Source organism: Caretta caretta, chromosome 6, assembly GCF_965140235.1.
Source record: "Caretta caretta isolate rCarCar2 chromosome 6, rCarCar1.hap1, whole genome shotgun sequence".
NCBI lineage: Eukaryota > Metazoa > Chordata > Testudines > Cheloniidae > Caretta > Caretta caretta.
The window spans coordinates 21,087,160-21,107,545 of record NC_134211.1 but is presented as its reverse complement, the minus strand read 5'-3'; the positions used below and the strand labels follow the sequence as shown (position 1 = coordinate 21,107,545).

At 49.9% G+C, this 20,386-nt stretch overlaps 1 protein-coding gene across 2 annotated transcripts in view; it reads right to left on the bottom strand.

Moving 5' to 3' along the window:
* Positions 1–215: 215 nt before the first annotated feature.
* The window catches only part of CD151 (CD151 molecule (Raph blood group)), a 63,146-nt gene continuing 42,975 nt past the window's right edge, over positions 216–20,386 (bottom strand). The window contains exons 5-10 of one of the 2 annotated variants that reach the window (XM_048854952.2): positions 18,544–18,618; positions 16,607–16,627; positions 15,131–15,235; positions 12,555–12,710; positions 8,097–8,183; positions 216–6,931 (exon numbers count right to left, since the gene is read on the bottom strand). In XM_048854952.2, coding sequence (XP_048710909.1) covers positions 6,872–6,931; positions 8,097–8,183; positions 12,555–12,710; positions 15,131–15,235; positions 16,607–16,627; positions 18,544–18,618 — 504 coding nt within the window. In that variant the 3' untranslated portion in view covers positions 216–6,871. The remainder of the gene's footprint in view (positions 6,932–8,096; positions 8,184–12,554; positions 12,711–15,130; positions 15,236–16,606; positions 16,628–18,543; positions 18,619–20,386) is intronic. The other variant, XM_048854953.2, reaches the window with a different exon arrangement.

The window sequence follows — 20,386 nt, the reverse complement described above, 5'->3', positions numbered from 1 at the left end:
TGAGTGAATAATCCGCCCCCTCCCCCCCAACTTACCTTTTCTAGGGACTCTGCATTGATCTTTCTGTTGTCTATTCCTCCTACCCTCCCAGCAAGCCAGGAGATGTCACCAACACAGCCACAGCCCCTAGTCATGACGCGGCTTTTAAACAGAGCAGCTTTATTAGCTGGTGTTTTTCCTGCAGTAACCTCTCCCCAAAGAGGAACGTGACACAGTTGGAGGTTATAATAGCTGCACTTTAATAGCATGGAAACAGGCCAAGTTACAAATAGCAGAATAGTAAAACCCCAATTGCTGTTTAGCATCTTATAGCAGCTTCCAGGGCCGCGTGCAAGCAACGTTAGCCAGCGGTGCAGTGAGCAACACATGTGCACCTCACAGGCACGCACCTGGCCAGGGCTAACCAATGCGTGACGTGCGTGCAGCGCCTCGGTCTCTGCACCAGCCATGCTAGCCAGGGCACTGGGAACCAAAGACAGGCGGCTGGCAACGAAACGCTAACAGGTGCCCTGGTAATGGGCTAACATCTCGCAAATCCCAATTTCAGTGTCAACCGCCCTCCACATTAGTACAAAAACAGTTATACGAAAAAATCAGTCATGGCTAAAAGCACCGTTCTGCAACTAAGGCGTTCGCAAATATTATGTTCTCCATGAAGCAGTGTGCTTTGCTGAACCCCGCTCAGAGCACTGAGAGGAGGGCAGAGCAGCATGAGGCAGACTCATAGATTCGAAGGCCAGAAGGGAGCACTGTGATCACCTCGTCTGACCTGTATAACACGAGCCCTTGGACTTCCACAAAATAATTCCTGTTTGATCAAGGGGATGAACGATATTATGGGCAGCCCCATGATCAGAGAGAGGGAGTAAGTGGGGATGGGCACGGGGTCTGTGCACAGGCGCCAGGGGAACCAGCAGCCAGGAACAACGCCAAGGAGGGGATTCACAGGCTGCAAAAGAAACAAAGGTCTCATGGGAAACCCTCCAGATTAAATAGGAGACATGGGAGGAATGGGGCTCTCTGCAGAGATCCCAATGCATGTTCTTTGCTTGGCATCTCCTTGGAGATGGCGAGAAGGCAATTGGGTTAGTGTGAGGCATACAGCAATGGGGAGGGGATAGTTGGGTTAGTGTGGGGCAGACGGCAATGGGGAGAGGGTAATGGGGCTGGGGAACGGGCAGTTGGGTTAGTGTGAAACATACGGCAATAAGGAGGGGGCAGTGGGGTTATCCTGAGGTGTGAAAGTGAGGAGGACTATCCCAGGAGGAGTGGTGTGTTTTCTAAAGGGACCAGAGATTTTGTCCTGTGCCCACTGGGCTTCAAAAGCTAAGCCAATTAGAACCGTGATGGGCGTAACAATAAAGTGTAACTGGCCCGCAGTGAGCTCAGGACATACAAGTGAATGAGCTCATCCCAAGACGATGGTGCTCAGTGGAGGAAGTGCTGTGTGACACTTCTGGCTGGGCCCGTACCAATGCATGTGAACTGTCAAGGGAGGAAACAAAGCTAGGAACAGGAGGGAAGGACAGGGAGAGGATGAACCAAGAACTGCATTTATTACATAAGGTGGTTTGAACAGGATTTTGCTCTCACATCCCCGCTTTAGGCCTGAGTACATTGCAACATTTCCCCACTCCCCAGGCCAACCTCAACGCAGTCTGCGGTAACAAAATCTACCATACGATGTGAAAATGCACATTTCTCTAGAGCTGCGACTAACTTCCTTCCATCAGAGGAGGGGAGCAGAGGCCTCTCCACTTCGACTCTTCTGGAGTTACATGCAATAGGCTCTTCTCAGCTCCGGCGAGACACCTGGCATGCACCCCCCCCCGCCCCGAAAGCTGCACTTGCATTAGGCCCAGCTCAGGTAGCTGGGATGCAGCAATGCTTCATACGCCGCACTGTCTGTGGCATGCAGAGTGCCACTCTGTGGTCAGATATATTGACGGCAGGAGGACATTTCCCTCAAGGGTTTTGCTCCTATCACATTGGCACAGGGCTAATAAGGGGGACGCTTGTGGTTATGGTTGTCATTTTTAATTCCTAAGGCAAACACAGAGTGAGCTCAAAGCTGGACTGCAGAGAGGCTGCCAGACTCATCCGCTCCGGCACTCTCCGTGCACACGTCCAGGGCTGAGGCTCGACTGCTGTGAGCTACGCCAAGGGCACGCGTGTGCCCAGGCCACAGACACAGGAATGCATCCCTGCAGCACAGGCCCCAGGACAGAAGTAGAGCTCATCATATGGCACGACCCTGGCACTGCCTTCCATTGCACTGCAGTAGCTAGTGCAAGCCCCTGTACCGGATGTGGAGGACTTCGGTTAAGTTTAGGGTGCGTGGGTGCAACTGGTGGGCAGACAGTAGAGCAGAATTAACCGGGCTCTCCGGCCAGGGGTTGGACTCACTGTTCACGCACATCCTGCCTGTTACTGCTGCCAGGATTTGAACACACAGCCCCTGGCAGGCCAGAGGCAGCAACACTAGCAGCTGGGCTGGATAGGAGCTGCCCCCTGGCAGAGCCTGTGGGAGCCATACTGAGCTGGCCTCAGCTGCCACTCTTTGCACGTGTCATGGCCAGCAGGGCCTTTCCCACTCGGGCAATGAACGTGAAGCTGAGCCTCCTGAAAAATACTGTAATACACACGGTGCGGCACACTGTGTGTAAACACCTCTGTGTGCGCTCACTCAGGGCCTGACCCCACAAGATCCTGGGTCCTCAGCTACCATAGGAGCTGTGGTTGCTCAGCACCTTGTGGGTCTGGATCCCCATAAAGCTGGCTAAACAGTGCCAAGGAATTAATTTGTCTCCTGCTTCCCACTCTATTCTCCCAGATCAACTTGTTCAGGTTAGAAGGACTAGCTGGGTCCAGCGGGATTTTTTATTCCCTCCCATGCTCGCTATTTATTTACACTATGTACTGTATACTATGCACACTCGTGCCCATGCCCCGAGACATAGGCTTCAGCATGGCCTGATCCAAAGCCCAGTGAGCCAATGGGAGTTTTTCCATAGATGTCCATGAGCTCTGGATCAGGCCTCTTGTTGGGGAACAGGAGGTGTCAAGTGCCCTAAACTTCTATTGGCTTCAATGGGGCTTAATGGCTCTCAGCACCTTGCAGGATCAGCTATCCAGGAGTACTGAGCATCAACAGCTCCCAGGACCCGCGGGTGCTCAGCACGCTGAAAACCAGTTCCTGGAGATCAGCGCTTTTTAAGCTTTTCCATATGGAGACCCCCACTCCCACTTAGCAACATGGGAAGGACAGGGTCGTTGTGATTTCCTCACAGTTGTTTGCAACCCCTTTGAGGATCGTGAACCCCCAGACTTAGAACCTCTGCTTTCCAGCTTTGGCCTGTTTTCTCTGAGACCCTTTCTGTCGCTGCAACCCTGCTAAACCACTACTGCATGTTATCTCGTTGGTATGGTTACAAAGGATAAGTAGAGAGTCTCTAGCTTTATTGTCTATTGACCAGCAACTTAAACTGAGTTATAAAAAAAAGCATGAATATTACATGGGGGAAATATAAAACAGCTCAGAAGACAAAGGCCTGGCCATTCTGCCTGGTCACTCCCTCCCTCTGGACAGTACGTCTTCCAGGGAGCGGGTACAGACAACTGGCAATACACACTTAAGTAACTAAAAATATTGCTTCAAGCAATGTGCTCAGTATTTTCCTTTTTGTTAACAGTCAACTTCTCAGGAACTGAAGAGTAAAACGAGCAATAATTTAGAGTTTTATCCTTTAGAGCGTTCTGTAATAATTTAGGTTCTCTTTCCCCCTTCCACCACCCCAGGGGCAAAAATGCCCCTCCACCACACTCTTTGCCTGTGTTAGCATCGAGAATTATTTCATTATGCTGCTGCATTGGGGATTCCCAGTTTCACCTGCCCTTATTTGTTTTTTCACCTCATCACCTTTTAACCGCTTATTGGGAGGCTTCTGGTATGTGGAGCAAAGCCTCCTGATGGTGTAACAGGCCCTGTGGGACACTGGGAGATTCCAGAACTGTTAACTGTCTGGCTGCCGGGCTCAGTATGTGCCCAGAGTCACAACAAACTCCATAAAGGCCAACAAAGGGAATAAGTCACTCAGCTTATACTGTCTTCCTGCAGTGAACGGACTTTCCCAACCCACACCCCACCTCTGTTCACTCTTACTGACAAAGGAAGTATCTCCAAGGACCCTCAGACACTCTTTGGCTGGGACTCTCAAGAAAGCCAACCCACACAGCCCTGAGTTATTCATTTCACTGCACAACCCAACGTGTGCTTTTCAGTCAACACTTTACCCTGGATCTGCTGTCCTTGGCCAACTTCTGAAGGGACTGAGAGGGGAGTATGATCAGTTTGGGGGATGGGATTTGCAGTTGCTGATCATCAGGGATAAATTACGTGCCTTAGTAGCTTGTGATTTCTCCCCTCCATCACCAGGACCACAGAGATCTCTGTGAAGCAGAACTTAATCAGAGCATGGAAGGGTATAGGATCCAGCTCCATGGAATCCCATGAATCTATTGCTGTAAATGTAAATCCTTTGGAGCAGGGGTCACCATACACAGGACGCTGTGCTAGGTGCGTATAGTGAATTCCTGGGATGGAAGGGCGTCACTGACAATGCTTATGATGGGAAGGAGCCAGGAGTGGCTGGTGGTGAAACAGGGATCAGCACTGCAGCATCTGGGGAGGACCAGGATCACGGTCACCCTGCAGAGCTTGGAGGGCTCCAAAAGGAAAGGAATATTCAGGGGCAAGCCCAAGGAGAGTTTGGATTTCTACAAAGGTGGCTAGAATGGGAACCCCTCCCTCCCACAAGGACTATACTTCAGGGCCCTGCACCAAAGTGGGCTGGACAGGACCCAGCCACACACAATTCTGAGTATCCCACCTGCTTCTCGGTGAGCCAAAGAGGCTGTTCTTGAGCAACACAATGCCCTGCACCAACCCCTAAGGATGAGCTCACCGACTCCCCTAGGCCTGGAATGTTTTAAAAGCACTTTCCCATAACCCACATGGATGTTTCTCATACTGCAGCCTCAAGAACACGCTGCTCCCTTCAGGAACTAGCCACCCACTCTACAGACCTGAGCTAGCTTTCAAGGCCACTAGGAACCATTCTGATCATCTGGTCCGAGCTCCTGCATAACACAGGCCAGAGAACTCCACCCAGTGACTCCTACATCAAACCTATCTCTGATGGTTAAGCTTTTAGAAAGGCATCCAATCCTGATTTAGTTTCACTTCAGAGCTAATTGCCAGTTTGGGCATTGGAGGACCAAATTTTCACCCATGTGTCTCTAAAGGCGCTATGTAAATTTCACAGCTGCACCAACTTGTGTGTGCAAAGCCTGCCAGATGCCCATGTGCCAGGTCTATCCATTGGAAGCACTGATGGAACACTGGCTATTCAGAGTAACATACCTGGGACGGCACAGCAGCTGCCAGGAATTCAGGCTAGCACCCAGCTGGCATCATGGTCCACAGCCATAGGGAGAGACTATGGTGGCAATAGACGTCTTTTGCCCTGAAAAGTGCCACGGAGACTAGTGAAGTCACCATGCATTTACACTAACCAGACAGTTAACTAGCATTCCCTGGTACTACCAATTTACCAAGTATATTTTGCGATCACATGAAACTGACTCTGCAGGTTATTAGGTGAGAGGAATGAAAAAGAAGGGTTACAGGTTTAATTAGCGCCAGAGAGTGCCTAACTGATTAATGAGATCCGGGAAGGCCTGTACAAAACCCTTAGTGCATTTCCTTTGCAGCTTCCACATCTGTCTCTCTTGGGCAAGAATTAATCCATATGACTGGGGAGTATCTTGTCACATAAGAGGGTTTCTCTGGAGAGTGGTGTTCCAGTAGGCCGTTCCCGCAACTGAAAAGGCAAAGGATTTAAACACCCATATGTGGCAAGGTACAACACATTCCCCTCATGGCCCACTGTAGGGCCTGTCAGACAGGGAGCAGGAGGGGGGACACGTTAATTTTTCCCATTTACACTGGAAGCCACTAAATATTTTCCACTGAATGCATCCGATGAAGTGAGCTGTAGCTCACAAAAGCTTATGCTCAAATAAATTGGTTAGTCTCTAAGGTGCCACAAGTCCTCCTTTTCTTTTTGTAAATAAAATATAAATCGCGAGAATCAGAAAATGATTGAACATCCCCTCTCCAGTCACTGAAGGCAAAAAGCCCCTGTGCCCCCAATGGGCTCTGACGGGGATGGAGGCTTTGAGGAAGAAGGGGCAAGGTTGCTGTGTAATCCCAGCCGGTCACACCTCAGGCAAGATCAGAGTTCTGGCAGGTCACCCTCCTGCTGGGGAGATTGAGAGAGGTGATGGCAGCAACTGCCAAGAGCAGGTATAGATGGAATATAGCTCTGTCAGAGCATGGGCACGGCGCAAGGGGAACCTTCTGGATGTAAGAATTGGTGTGGGCTCCCACCCAGCACAGAGACATCATCTGTTCTCATGGTCGGTGCACAGGCTGCTGAGTGGTCTATCGGCCAGAGCGAACCATTGTTCTTGTGTGGAATCCTGATACCTCACGGCAGGGCTTGGATGATTTCTCTTTGAGGTTGCAACATGGGCCTGGTTTGTTAAAGCTTCTAGCGGAGTGGAATCTGCAGTTGAGTTGCTCTAGAACACACAGGGAACCCACTGAACTCCTGGCCGTCCTGTGCCACCTTAAGGAGGGTGGCCTTCTCTGGCAGAGGCAGGGTAGGTGCTAGATGATCCAAGAGTCACTTCATAAGGAAGGCAAGTCCTCGGGTTACTGATGTTTCTGTGCTGCTGGGTAGAAGCTGGTGGGGTTGAGACACTGAGGGTGGTGGTAGAGGGGGATCTGATGGATTTCCTGGTACTCCTAGTACGGTTCTGACTTTAAACTCTTGTACAAGCAGCAGGTGAAGATCATTCCAAAGATCTAAAGGGTGAGGAGATAAGAGACTGAGAAACATGACATGTGCTTAGGGGCAGCTGTGTAAAGATGGGTCTATGTACCCTAATGGGTTAACAGCTATCCGCCAGTTGGGTCTTCTCACAGAGGCCAGTTTGACTCCTCTATCTGACACAGGACCTGATTTCAGAAGTGCTGAGCACCCACAACTCCAGCTGAAGTCGCTGGGAGCTGCATGTATTCAGCACCTCCAGAAAATCAGGCCCCTTAGGATTTAAAGCATCTGAGAATTTACTGTACTTCCAGGAGCTCTGGAAGGGGAGGGGTCATTCTGGATGTAGAGAGGATGAGGAGAAAGCAGCTTGTAATATTCCTACTGGACCTTAATTGCAATGGGTGCTCAATGGATGAGCTGAGCATTTGGGAAACCCAAGCTCTGTGTTTCAGTAAAACAGCAGAAGAGATGATGAGCAAAGCAGGGTGTCTCCCCCTACAACCAGTCACAGACATCCAATCGGTGCCATTGAGTTACTAGCCAGAAAAAAAGGGAACTGAGATCATATCCCACTGTCGTTCCCCTGGGAAAGCCTGAATCTTGAACCAGAGAGAATACCCTGCACCTTTCCTCTAAGATACAGGCAGGCTAAGACGACATGTACCGCCCCTGGAATGTGTGTCCCTTTTTCACATTATCCTCACAGAGGTATCAAGACCACAGCACCGTTCACCTCTGGTGACAAAGCAAAAGGAAAAAATCAGGGCACAAAACTACTCCAGATCGGCAACATCTATGCTGGCAATTGTGGGGGTCCCCGCTAGAGGTCTCCCTCAGTCTGCAATAGAGAACAGCAGAACCCATGCCGTGTCCGCATTTCAGAGCAAAGGCGTAACTCAGCTCTCCCCAGCACACTGCACTGGGTTTTAGTATCGGAATTTCTCTCTCGGAAGCATAGTTAAAGCCTCCGTTTTCACAGACACAAGGAAAGGGAACTAGCTCAGGGCATCTGAACCTTGGATCCCACAAGTTTAGATTAGCACAGTTTGTGGAGACCCACACACCATACTTCCAATGAATCAGTGCCATAACTCCCTAGCCATGCTCTGGGCTCAGCAGATGGTGCTTCACTGGCCTAGGGTCCTTCTAACGTGAGCCAAGCTTCCCTAATCCCGAGAAGTCAATCAGTCCCTTTACCTGAACACAAGCAATGCCAATCCCCACCGCTCCAATAATTTTCAGGTGTTCCTGAATGAAGTTTTCCAGCTTAGTGATGCAGCCGCCCTGGAAGGGTGTGGGGGGGAGAACAGGAAGGATAGATGGGAGTTAGTTTTGGTTTAATCCCTTGCCCCTCGTGCATTACAATGTTTGTAACCCTGTAAAAGCGGGTGAATGAATGGCAGTGAAAACTAACAGGATGGATTCCTTGATACAACTTATTCTTATCTGTGTTATGGTGGCATCCAGGAATGCCAGTCAGGCATCAATGTCCCATCGTGCTAGGTGCTGTACAGACAGCACACAGAGAGCTCATAATCTACACTTCCACCCTAACACGGCTGCTACTCTGAAACTTCCACCCTTGTTACAGATACCAAATGTAACAGTACAGCATGGACAGTAACCACTGTGATAGCAGGGAGCCTGGCAGCTCCCCAGAAATGGCAAGCAGGCTTCAACAGGTCCAGGGCAACAGACTTACAAATGGCAAGCGAGCGAGGCAGTGACCGCAGAGCTTAGGCTAAGACAGCAGCCCAGCTGGGCACAGGTGATGGGGAGGCAGTGCCCTCACAGAAACCAACATCAGCCCTGCAGCTAGAGATGGGTGAGACCATGACCTCCCATACGCCTGGGGCTGAGTTGAGTTCTGGTGGCAGGGAGGAAATTTTACCCCAAGCTATGTGGAAAGCCTCGTCCTTGCCAGAACCTGCCTGCAGGGGATACTGCATCGATACCCAGTGACCCCAAAGGCTCCACCCGACAACTGTAACAGCTTTGACCTGAAAAAGAACATGGAAGCCCTTGCCGGGTCTCCAGGAATAGCAGTTTGCACCAGCCACAAGGTCTCCTAAAACAGCAGAAGCCCTTTAAAGGAGAACTCCACGTAGGATTGTTTCTAAGAGTGATGAGGTGGGGCGGCGTGGGCCCAAAAAGGTCAGGCACTGCCCACCTTCATTTTGTAATTGTGTCCTTGGTTGGCAGCCTGCTCCCCTCCCAGCCCTGCCAAGCCATTGCTGACACAGAAGCAGCAACAGGGTTGGTTGAATATTGATCCAAGGGTCTTTAAATGATTAAGTGGGTTAATCTAGCGAGGCAGATCTTCTGTGGGGAAGGGCAGCTTCCAAACAGAGGGTAACAAGGCTCCTGCCCCAGAGAGCTTACAACCTACAGAGAGAGACAGAGGGAAGGGAGAGGAGTGTAACATACAGGCAGAGGGGGTTGGGGTGGAGAGGCCCAGACCTTGCTTGTTCCGTGATTGGACTTCAAAATCTAAACTACCCCTAGCTGCCCCATTCTGGAGCCATTATTACCTTCATTACCCAACCCTTGTCTAATTTTTTCAAACCCACTAAAATCTTGCCTGAACTACCCCCTCTTAGCCAAACCCTGGGGGGGCACTGTGCAGGCTCTCTCTCCCGAGAGCTAACCCAGCCCCTGAAACCCCATAGGTTCTCTCTCCTCAGAACTAACCTAGCCCCCCGCTATCCCACAGTCTCTTGCTCTCCACAGCTTACCTGGCCCCCACCACCGATGGGCTCTCCTGCCAGCTAACCCAGCCTCCAAGCCCTAGGCGCTCGCTCTCAGTGTAGCTGTGGCCCTATCGGTCCCAGGGTATTAGACACGGTGGGTAAGGTCATATCTTTTACTGGACCCACTTCTGTTGGTGAGAGAGACAAGATGAGCTCCGTGTAGCTCAAAAGAAATTGGTCCAATGAAAGGTATCACCACACCCACCTTGTAGGCCAACTGGGCAGCTGTGCGGGCAGTGAGAGGCAAAAAAGGCAGCCCCCAACTCCATCTCTGACATGGGTTCCTCCGTTACGCTGTCCCAGGGTTGCCTTGTGGGCCCTCCGTCATTGGTTTCACTTCTGCACTTCCTTGCTGGGGCCAGGAGCAGATGTGGGGGAAGTGCCAGGCAAGAGGCTCTACCCAGTTCTAGCCAACCAGCCCAGAGCCACAAATCTCCTGAGCTCGCCCTTTTCTCCTGACATTCCTAGCTCAGAGCAGTCTGGCTACGCAGCTGAACTTGAGGCGACTGTGCTGAACCAGAGAGTCTCCGCTTCCACCCTCACTATTCATGCCCAGAGGCATGAGGGCTGATTTCCCTTATATCCGTCTGATCTGCTCAACTTAGCGGCAAATGTTACTCATGCTCCTAAAACTGTCTAATCCTCACATGAGCCCTGCTGAAAGCACATGCCCTCTGAGAGGAATATCGGACTTAAAGGGGCCACCTCTTCATTTGTGGTGTCTCTAACGTGGGAAATTATAAACAAGGAAAAGACTCCAGCAGGCATTCCCCACCCCTCTAATTACCAGTCTCAAGGCAGCCAGGCAAGGTGCTGACTCCACAGGTTAGAGCGCTGGCTATGCTGCTGGGAAGATCAGGCTAGAAAGCCAGTGAACAGTCCCTTGGTTGAGGCAAATGTATTTATACTGTTATGAGTCAGGTGAAACTTTGCTATAGGCTTAGTTAAAACCTTGTTCAACCTATGTGTGAACAATAGCTGTAAGAGACAGTTAAGGGAACACACCTAAAACAAGGCCTTCTAGAGCCTGCCCAGAAACTAGCCCCACGTGGGAGCAGGGTTACACTCGGTACTGAGAAAAAAATAGAAACTGAGAACAAACAAGAATGGAGAGGGAAGCAGAGGCCAAAAGCAAGAAATCCAAGCAAGCAGTAGCTTGTGTGATCTTGGGGAAAGCTAGAGAGAGCTTTGGGGTCTCTCTTGGTGTGGTTAACTAAAAAATGGCTCCTTTTGTTCCTGGTTCCTCCCGAGAAGCAGGACTTGGTGCGCTCCTTGAAAATAAATAAGATTTCATTAAAGAGAATACCGGACTCCATTGCTTCCCACTTCTAACTGGAACATCCTCAGGGCCCCAAAATTTGACTAGCTGCTCGAGTCAAAAAGGGCAACAATATGGTGGGTGCCACAATTCCCCCTGCAAGACCTCACCCCTCCTCGAGTCAGGTAAATGACTGCTTAGCTACCCATTTTGTTTGTCTGAGTAAAGCGGGGTTTCCCCTCTACTCAAACACTGCCTAACCCAGCTCTAGCCAACGGGGACTCTACTAATTTGACTCTACAACACCCCCTTTCCCTCCTCTTCCTACCTCTTTCCTTCATGCTGGAGGCTAAATCCATCTTCCCTACCATCCTACCACCCTTTCAGATGAGGACTGGATGAGACTCCATTCAAAGCCTGCCAAAGCTGCTGAGATACCACTTGCATTGTGGGACTCAAACCCAGGTTTCCTGCCCAGAACTGAAGAGGAGAAGCACTAGGCTAGCCTCACTTTTCCCCCATCAGCAACATGCTTCCTACTCTTCCCTTCCCCATTTCCTGGGGTGCACTTCTTGTCAGCGTCATGTTCCCCACCCACAACCAAGTTTCCTGCTCCTTGTGCTGCGAGTCGATATTGCTGTCTGCTGCACAGGATTCTTTAACATGCTCCTCGAGCTTTGGAAGGTGATTTCTGCACTGATTTTAAATGAACTACTTGCCCAATCCACACTCCCATCTGCAAGATGCTGCCTAGGTAACTTGTACCACACTTACTCAGGACATCAGCTCTGATCCCACACCCATGACAGCTGTGATTAGTACAGCATTTGGGATTGGAGGTGGGGAACAAAGTTCGAGAACTCAAGTCTTCAATGGAAAGTCCCTGCCCACCCCCTGACTTCCACAGGCTTTGTATTCAGCACTACGGAAGCGCCAAACCAGTCTGCCCAGCAGGCAGGGTTGGCTCTAGGTTTTTTGCTGCCCCAAGCAAAAAAATTTTTGGCCGCCCCCGGAAATATGCCGCCCCTGGATAGACGCCAACTCCGCGGGTGCTCCGGGGCTGGAGCACCCCCAGGGAAAAATTGGTGGGTGCTCTGCTCCCACCGGCAGCTCCCCACCCCACTCCCTCTCCTCCCCTGAGCGCACTGCTGCCACTCCGCTTCTCCCCCTTCCCTCCCGCCCAGGCTTGCCGTGAAACAGCTGTTTTGCATGGCAAGCCTGGGAGGGAGGGGGGAGGAGTGGAGCAGTGGCGCGCTTGGAGGAGGAGGTGGAAGCGGAATGGAGGTGAGCTGGGGCGGGGAGCGGTTCCTCTGCCCCCCGCCAAAGATTACTTCCTGCAGCCCCCACCTCCCCGCGTGCAAGCCTGGGAGGGAGGGTGGAGGAGGAGAAATGCAGCACGCCCGGTAGAGGCGGCGGGGCCAGGGATTTGGGGAAGGGGTTGGAATAGGGGCGGGGAAGGGGCGGAGTTGGGGCAGGGCCGGCGCGAGCACCCACCGGCGCCGGGTAAACTTGGCGCCTATGAATGTGCTCGCCCCTGGAAATGGGCCGCCCCAAGCACGTGCTTGCTTTGCTGGTGCCTAGAGCCGGTCCTGCCAGCAGGTCCCCCCAGTGTGATCCTGGGAACGTTGACATCAGCCTGTTCTTTACCTCCTTGTAGATGTTGGAAGGATGGTCTCTCCGGCCACACCCTTCTGTTATCGTCTTACAACAGCTGTCTGGGAATTTCCGCCCTCCGGCCTCTGCGGATTTGATCCAGATGCTCTCGCTCCAGTCTGTAGCATTGTTGCTGCCACAGCACTTGAACTGTATGCGCACAAAAGCAAAGGGTGAGCCTGCAGTTTGTCACCAGAAAGCACAGCGCCATCCCCTACATCCATCCTCACCGCACCAAGCTCCTAGTGACACTCCCCGCAGAGCATCGTCAATCGGCGAGTCCAGCTGCTTATGTCTGCCTGTGTTTTTATGAGCTGCTCTACTTATGAGCGACCTTTGTGCCTAAGGTTCCTAAAAATGTCCCTTAAAAATCTGCAGTGCCTCAGTGCCACTTACTTCTCTGTACGGAGATGGGCCTCGTCTGCAGCTCCTTGTGGTCTTGACAACAAAACTGAACAGCACCAATCATGCGCACGTTGAATCAAATTACAGACGACTGCGGGCAACTTAGCTGTTCAGCACACCCACAGCCTAGGGGGTAGTTGTAGTGGGCAGAATGAGCTTGTTCCCTGTGTGGGTCCCCGCACAGCTGTCTGTCTCTCATCCCACTTTTGGGAACAACTCATGCCCTCAGACCATAAAGGGCTGCATCCGTGTGCCCTCGGCACACTCAGATCCTGTTGGCAATGATGAGGGGAAAGGCGGGCTTGTGGCCAAGGACTGAGAATCAGGACAGGAGAGCTCAATTCTGATCTCCGTCACAGAGGGCACTGCGTTATTAGTTGCACTTTGCCTCTGCTTCCTCATCTGTAAAATACTCACCTGATAGCGACAAGGCCCGGATTAACCTTTGTGCATTGCTCTGGGGTCCTCAGACAGGAGGCACCACAGAGCTGCCGGTTAGTATTATTCATTCACAAACAGAACTGCTTTGACTGCTGAAGATTGGACCTCTCTCTATTTGTGACCTAAACAAGCCACAAGCCCTCAGCTCTAAGGATTCCGTACCTTGAGAACAGAATCAGGAGACACCAAGCACTAGAATACACACTGAGCCACTCAACACCTTAACACGGGGCATGAGAAAGCAGAGCAGAATGGGGAACGTGAGAAAGCGCCATGGCAGGCCACCCCAGCGACGTGGGAGTCAGTTCTAAAGCCTGTACAACCCTCCCGAGAATGTCACGTCAGTGATCCTGCACTTCTCATGGACATGTATCATAACAGAAGTGAGAGTCAGGCAGTGGGACATCAGATTGGTGTGGGTTGGAGGTAAATTCAGGTCTATAGCAAAGGGCACGTCTCCTGGGGAGGGGTTGAGAGGTACTGGATTATGAAGTTATCAGGACTATTCAGCCATTCCGATGGCTCAGTCCCCCAACTCTCTGGCAGTGCCTGGAGCAACAGGGCACTTCAGTTATTATACTTCACTCTCCGGGGTATTGGGAAGCTTAATTAACATTAGCAATTCCTCCCAAACTCCTCTGGTAGACAACCTGTTGGAAGCAGCTATCAATACTGAACTGGCCAGCACTAGTTCATTCAACAAGTGATGTGAATGTCCCCCTTCCCCTTTCAAGCAATCACACTGCTCAGAGAGCAGGAGTCCCAGTCTCTATGACAGCAGACGCAGCATCATATCCATCCTGTCTGAGCTGGGGGAAGTGGAGTGTGATGCTGGTAAGCCAGGTGCCAGCTCTTGCCAAGGCTGGAGGTGTCAGCTGAGCACTGACAAATTCATAGCTGGAAACCACACCAGCGCATCTTGTATGTTAATATTGTTCAAGGTAGGCGTTAGACTTGAAAGGATGTGTTTAATGTTTGGACTCAATAGAATGCTTGTAAGTTGCTGCATATATTAATCTTATTCGTAATGCCTGTATCCCATGCTATACGGTAATATGAAAGTCTTGATTTATAATTATAAAAATGCCTGCTCAGTACAGGTGAACCTAGGCAGGAAACGCCCACCCATCAAGGAGGACTATCAAGACTAAATGGGCCAATGTAGGACAAAAACTTTGTTGATCGTCCCATCCACCCATGAAGAAGTTATGTGCAGGAGCGCTCATCCCATCAGTTTGAACTCTGGGGGAAGGACATATAAAGATGTTCATAAGAAAAAATGGTTATAACTTTGCTGTTTGGATTTTCGCAAGGGCTGGACCTAGGAAACAAAAGCATTCTCTTGGGACTGGAAGCAACCTGAATATTTTGTGATTTTTGGTGTAAATGACCTTTTGTCACTAAGTCTGGCTTGCCTGGGCGGCAAGACAGACCGGAGTGCCCAAGGTGACTATCTGTTACTTCATGGTAAGACTAGCACAGTGATCCAGGAGTTCACATCTGTTACTGCTTTGGTGAAATCCAATTGTAGAACACACCACAAGTTTGGGGTCTCTGCCCTGCTTTTTGACAGTCTGCCTGAGGCTGGTGTGCATGGACCACTCCAGACAGTGTGACATCGGGAACACCTTTAGCTCTTCAATGATAAAGAGCCAGTGATCTAAGGATGGTATACTTTTTATCTCTATCATAGGTTTAATTCTCCCTATGTCTTTGAAGCCTACCTCCTGCTGCAGTTTGTCCACCGCGCTGGTCACGCCCTCCTCTCCCTCCTTCCGGTACTTCTGGGTCATGGTCTCTTTCAGGTTTTGCTTCAGCTCCATACTCAGCTAAACAAAAGGGGCAGTGGGGGTGAAATCATGAGGCGGATACCTTCCTTATCATCACCCCTTTATATTTTCTATCATCTTCACTCCTGGAGAACAGCAGAGAACTTTGTGGAAGCTATAACCCCGCCTCCAATGTAGACCTTATTGGTTCCAAGAAAGCACATTTGCTTATTTCTGCTTCTCCTGGCTCTTTAAACATCATTCTCCCATTTTAAAGTGCAAAAGACTCTCACGGGGCCAAATCTGTGTCCGTCTGTGGCATGCTGCACTGCAAGGGTCCCAGCGTGGGCCTGCCTCCACATTGAAAGGGATACCATCCAGAGGGACAGGCCTGCCCCAGAACAGGATTGCCCTTCTCTAAAAATCTCATTCTTGCCTTATGACTATTCCTCTAGGATCAAAGGGGCTCTCATGCCTCTGGAAGCACTAAATCCAAAAGGATCTGGTGAGGAGTATTAGGAATTCAGAGCCCAGGGCCTGCTGGGCTGAAGTTGTGCAGTCTAAATACCTTTTATATCATTGAATGGGACGTCACACAAGGAGATTGAGAGCATGAGGAGGGATTTTAAGACTCTTGCCTCCCTGGCTGCAGCCCTTGTGATACTAGAGATAGGTTCAGAAAGCAAGAATGACATTGCTCAGAAAGAGGGTCTGATATTTGGAGCATGTCAAGCATAAAAGTGTCCTTTACAGTGACGCACACACACTAATGTATCCACAACTGTCTCTCTCTGTTGAGCTGGCTGATGCACCACTCGACTGCTATGTCCTTTCCTGGTATTTTCCTGCCCATCCCTGCTGATACACAAAATATAGCTGAAATCTGCCTCCTTTCTAATCAGCCTCCTCCTGCCTGATCCATTCAGTAATGATGCCATAATCCAGTGCCTGTGAAATCACAATTCTCCCATGCTCCTGAACAATGTCGTCACACGTGTAAATGGCATCACTGAATAAACCAAACGGGGAAAGGCCAGATGGCCAGATAGGGAAAAGCTTTGCTATGTACATGTACTTCTTAGTAATAAGCAATAACTGTGGGGTGGAATGCAGGAAAAGAAAATTTCGGTTACACTGGGTTGGGGGAATATGGCCTGAGTTTTCCTCCCCCACTTCAAATCTGCTCAATGTAGCAGTGGGTCTTAATTTTCTGTCAAATGGGGATAACACCTACTTCGCAGAGGTGATGCGAGACTTCATTCATTAACGTTTGCAAAGTGCTTTGAGATCTTGGGATGGGAGGCTCTTTAGAAGCGCAAAATATTTAGGGAGCAAAGACAAGAAGAAAAGTTTGGGAGCTCATGGGCACCAAAGGCAAACAAAGAGACAGAGTCTACTGGTGGAAATATTACTCAGGAGAAAAGCAGTTACCTGCAGGCTCATGGGGAAGAACTGCAGCATGGAACAAAGACAGCAAAAGAAACACACAGTTTATATACACGCACGCATTGGACAGGACAGCAAGGGAAGGGGAGAAAGAAAACCAACTGCTAAGAGAGAAAGCAGCCGGAGCCCAGGGAAGGAAGGACTTTTACATAAAAGAGCGTGGGGGGATCAGTGCAGCTAGTAAGCCAAATGCCAGTGGGTGATCTACAAAGCAGCCTGCAGCTCTGCCAGAGAGACTACAATACCAGCATGCCATGCTCCACCTTAATCCAGGAAGTTTCCACCATTTCACTGATTGCCAAGTGTTACTTTAGTCTTTGCTCAGGTCCACATGGAGCATGGCTTTCTGGGTCCCATAGCCTCCATGGGGCCTATCCCTCCATATTAAAGACGGAGGCAGCTGGAATGTATTCCACTTGATACAAATGAGGCGTAGCTCTCTGGCTACAGGCAAACTGCTAATACCACCCTTGGGGGAGGAGGGGCAAAGCCTGGGAGCCCTGAGGCAGGATGAAAATTCCCAGTTTAAGGGTGTAATCCAGGGAAGCCTACAGTATGTGAACACAGAGCCACTGAAAACGCCTGCAGCCCTCTGCAATGTACACTTCCCTGTCAGACACACCTCCTCAGACAATCTCCAACAGTCTGCCCTCTTCAGACACCCAGCCTTCCTCAAAGGATGGGGGAAGAGAAGACATGTGGGCAGCCTTGTCTGAGGGAGCCTCCCAAGTGGTATACCTCTCATCGGCCATATCCAGTGTGATAACATGAAGCCATAGAATCATAGAATATCAGGGTTGGAAGGGACCTCAGGAGGTCATCTAGTCCAACCCCCTGCTCAAAAGCAGGACCCATCCCCAATTAAATCATCCCAGCCAGGGCTTTGTCAAGCCTGACCTTAAAAACTTCTAAGGAAGGAGATTCCACCACCTCCCTAGGCAACGCATTCCAGTGTTTCACCACCCTCCTAGTAAAAAAGTTTTTCCTAATATCCAACCTAAACCTCCCCCACTGCAACTTGAGACCATTACTCCTTGTCCTGTCCTCTTCCACCACTGAGAATAGTCTAGAACCATCCTCTCTGGAACCACCTCTCAGGTAGTTGAAAGCAGCTATCAAATCCCCCCCCATCGCTCCCTCGTGGGGATTTCAAGCTCAGCTGTCTACGACTGCCGCAGACCCTCAGAGATATTCTGAGCTACGCCGGTGGTGCTCTATCCCCAGCTAGACCATTTCTCGTCTATGAGCTTGCTGGGTTTAGCAGGGAGCGTTTCTGCTTGGCTATTAGCCAAGATGGTCAGGGACGCAACCCCATGCTCTGGGCATCCCTAAGCCTCTGACTGCCAGATGCTGGGACCGATCAACAGGGGATGAATCACTTGATGATTGCTCTGTTCTGTTCATTCCCTTTGAAGCAGCCGCCATTGACGACCGCTGCCAGAAGACAGGATACTGGGCTCGATGGGCCATTCCTATGTTCTGCTTCATGGACATGCTAGATGGCACAACTGTCATTACAACTGCCTGCGTTACCTTCCTGGGCGTCAGAAAAATCCTCAGGCTGACCCTCTGTACTAGAAACAAGACGATTCACTCCAGCAGCTCTCTTCATAAGGCATCACAGAGGGAGGGGGAGAAAAGAGGATGTGCAGGAAGGAGCTGAACTGTATCTGACTCCCAAATACACACATAACAGACTAATGCCTTGTCAAATATGGCTTATAACCTCATGCATTTTGTATATGGAGGGATGTAAGTAAGGAGGGATCAAGCTGAGGTGAGGAATAGATGGGCCCAAACCCAACCACGGATTCAAAGCCCTTGAAATGTTGGTTTAGGCCCCATCTCTAAATACAAATTGGGTGATAAGTAGCTGCTCCCTCTTTCTGTGGATTGATCCTCTTAGCTCGACATCCACTTACCTGTTGGTAGTAGATATAGGCCAGGATACCCGCAATGATCTCAAGCAGGAAAATGCACAGCAGCAATATGAAGTACTGCAAAACAACGGTAAAATTGTCTGTGTTAAAAGAGAGCATCAGGAAGGGTGGGAGAGAAGTCCTAGAAGTTAAATTTAGATTATCAGGAAAAAGCCTTAAATCTATCAGTATTATTGTTTGTATTACAGCAGCTCTCAAAGGACTTGATCAGTATGAGGGGCTCATTGTATTGGGTGCTGGGCATGGAAAAGGTTATAATGTCATTTAAGACAGGCAGCAACAAGAGGGCTTATCAAAGAGTAGGAAGTGGAGGAGGAAGGACAGATGAGAGTAATAGTGATATAAATGTATCTAGTGAAGGGCAAGACAAAAATTACAGCTGAACTGGAGGAGACAGGCTCCTATTTACCCTTTTTCCTACTTCAAGAACAAGGGGGTATCCAATGAAATGGAAAAGTAACATTTATTGATATCAGGATTTTTCTTTTTACATGATGCACGCTTAGCGGGAGGAACTCTCTGCTACAATGTATCATGAAGGCAAGAGTTCAGCATGGTTCCAAAAGAGTCAGGACACTGATTTTGTTAAGAACATCCCCAGTCACATTAGGTGGGATAAAGAAAATGTATAAGAGAACTAAATTTTCATGTTTCAGGGCATAGCTCAAAGGTGTTAGGAGGAAACTATCACTCTGGGCAAGTTAATCCATAATTGTCTATTCTCTGAGGGCTCTTGCATCATTCTCTGAAGCAGCCTGTACTGCCCAGCGATGGACATAAGATTTTGGGCTGGCTGGACCATGGGTGTGATCTGGTAAGGTCGTTCATATGAGCCGTCATGTATAACTAATGAAATGCAACTAACTAGATTCCACGGATGCAACAGCTCAGTTGCTGATGCCACCCACCACAAAATGCAGCTGCACCAGTTCCTGTGTAGAAACTCAACACTAGCCTGTTAAATAGGAGAGGAACATCTGACTGCACCAGGCGGTGGGAGTCCCAGAATAACCATGCATCCTATGGGGAGGGCTCTCAAAACTGAGTAGAAGCCAAGGATGAGGCTGCAGTACAGACAGCAAGTGCAGGGACTTTGTACTCCATAGTCAGCCAATTGTTCAAAGGAGGAAACAATGCAACAAGGTGGCACTATTTGGCAATTGCAATGCCTCCTGATTTGGGGTGGGAAATTCCCTGCTCTGGGGACCTTCAAGCAGAATGCAGAGTGCAACGTCAGCACTGGGACTCTGGATTGAAATGTGCCTGTTACTCACACAGGGCGAAATTCATCCCTATGCACCACACCGGTCCCAAGTAACCCTCATAAGAGAGCCTCACCTTAAGCAGTGCATACACTGTACTGGTCACAGTGGTACGTAAGCCCTAGAAGTGAATTTCACCCACAACAATTAACCATGGAGGGTTGACCTCCACCCTTGGGGTAACTCTGTGGAGTCCACTGAGATAAAGAAGGGATGAATTGAATCTGGGCATATTGTTTAATCTTTTGCAGTCCTTGTGTCTATTTAAAATTTCAAAAAATGCTCTTAATGTAATTTTAAAGTTGGTGAAGGAATCAAATTGCCATCCCTGGAGACCAACCAATGCTCTCTTTCTAAAGCATCCAGTGCTGTAGGATCTACGCATCATGTACAATTTTCTCAGAAAACAGGGCTATGCCCTGCCCTCGTTTAAGCTACTATCCTGACTGTCATGTCAACATGGTGATGGTCACCTAAGCGGCTACGGCCAGGTCATTCTACAGCTCTAAGGGCCTAAATTCGGGCTCATCCCGTAATACTCTAGGTCATCACAGCACAGCACT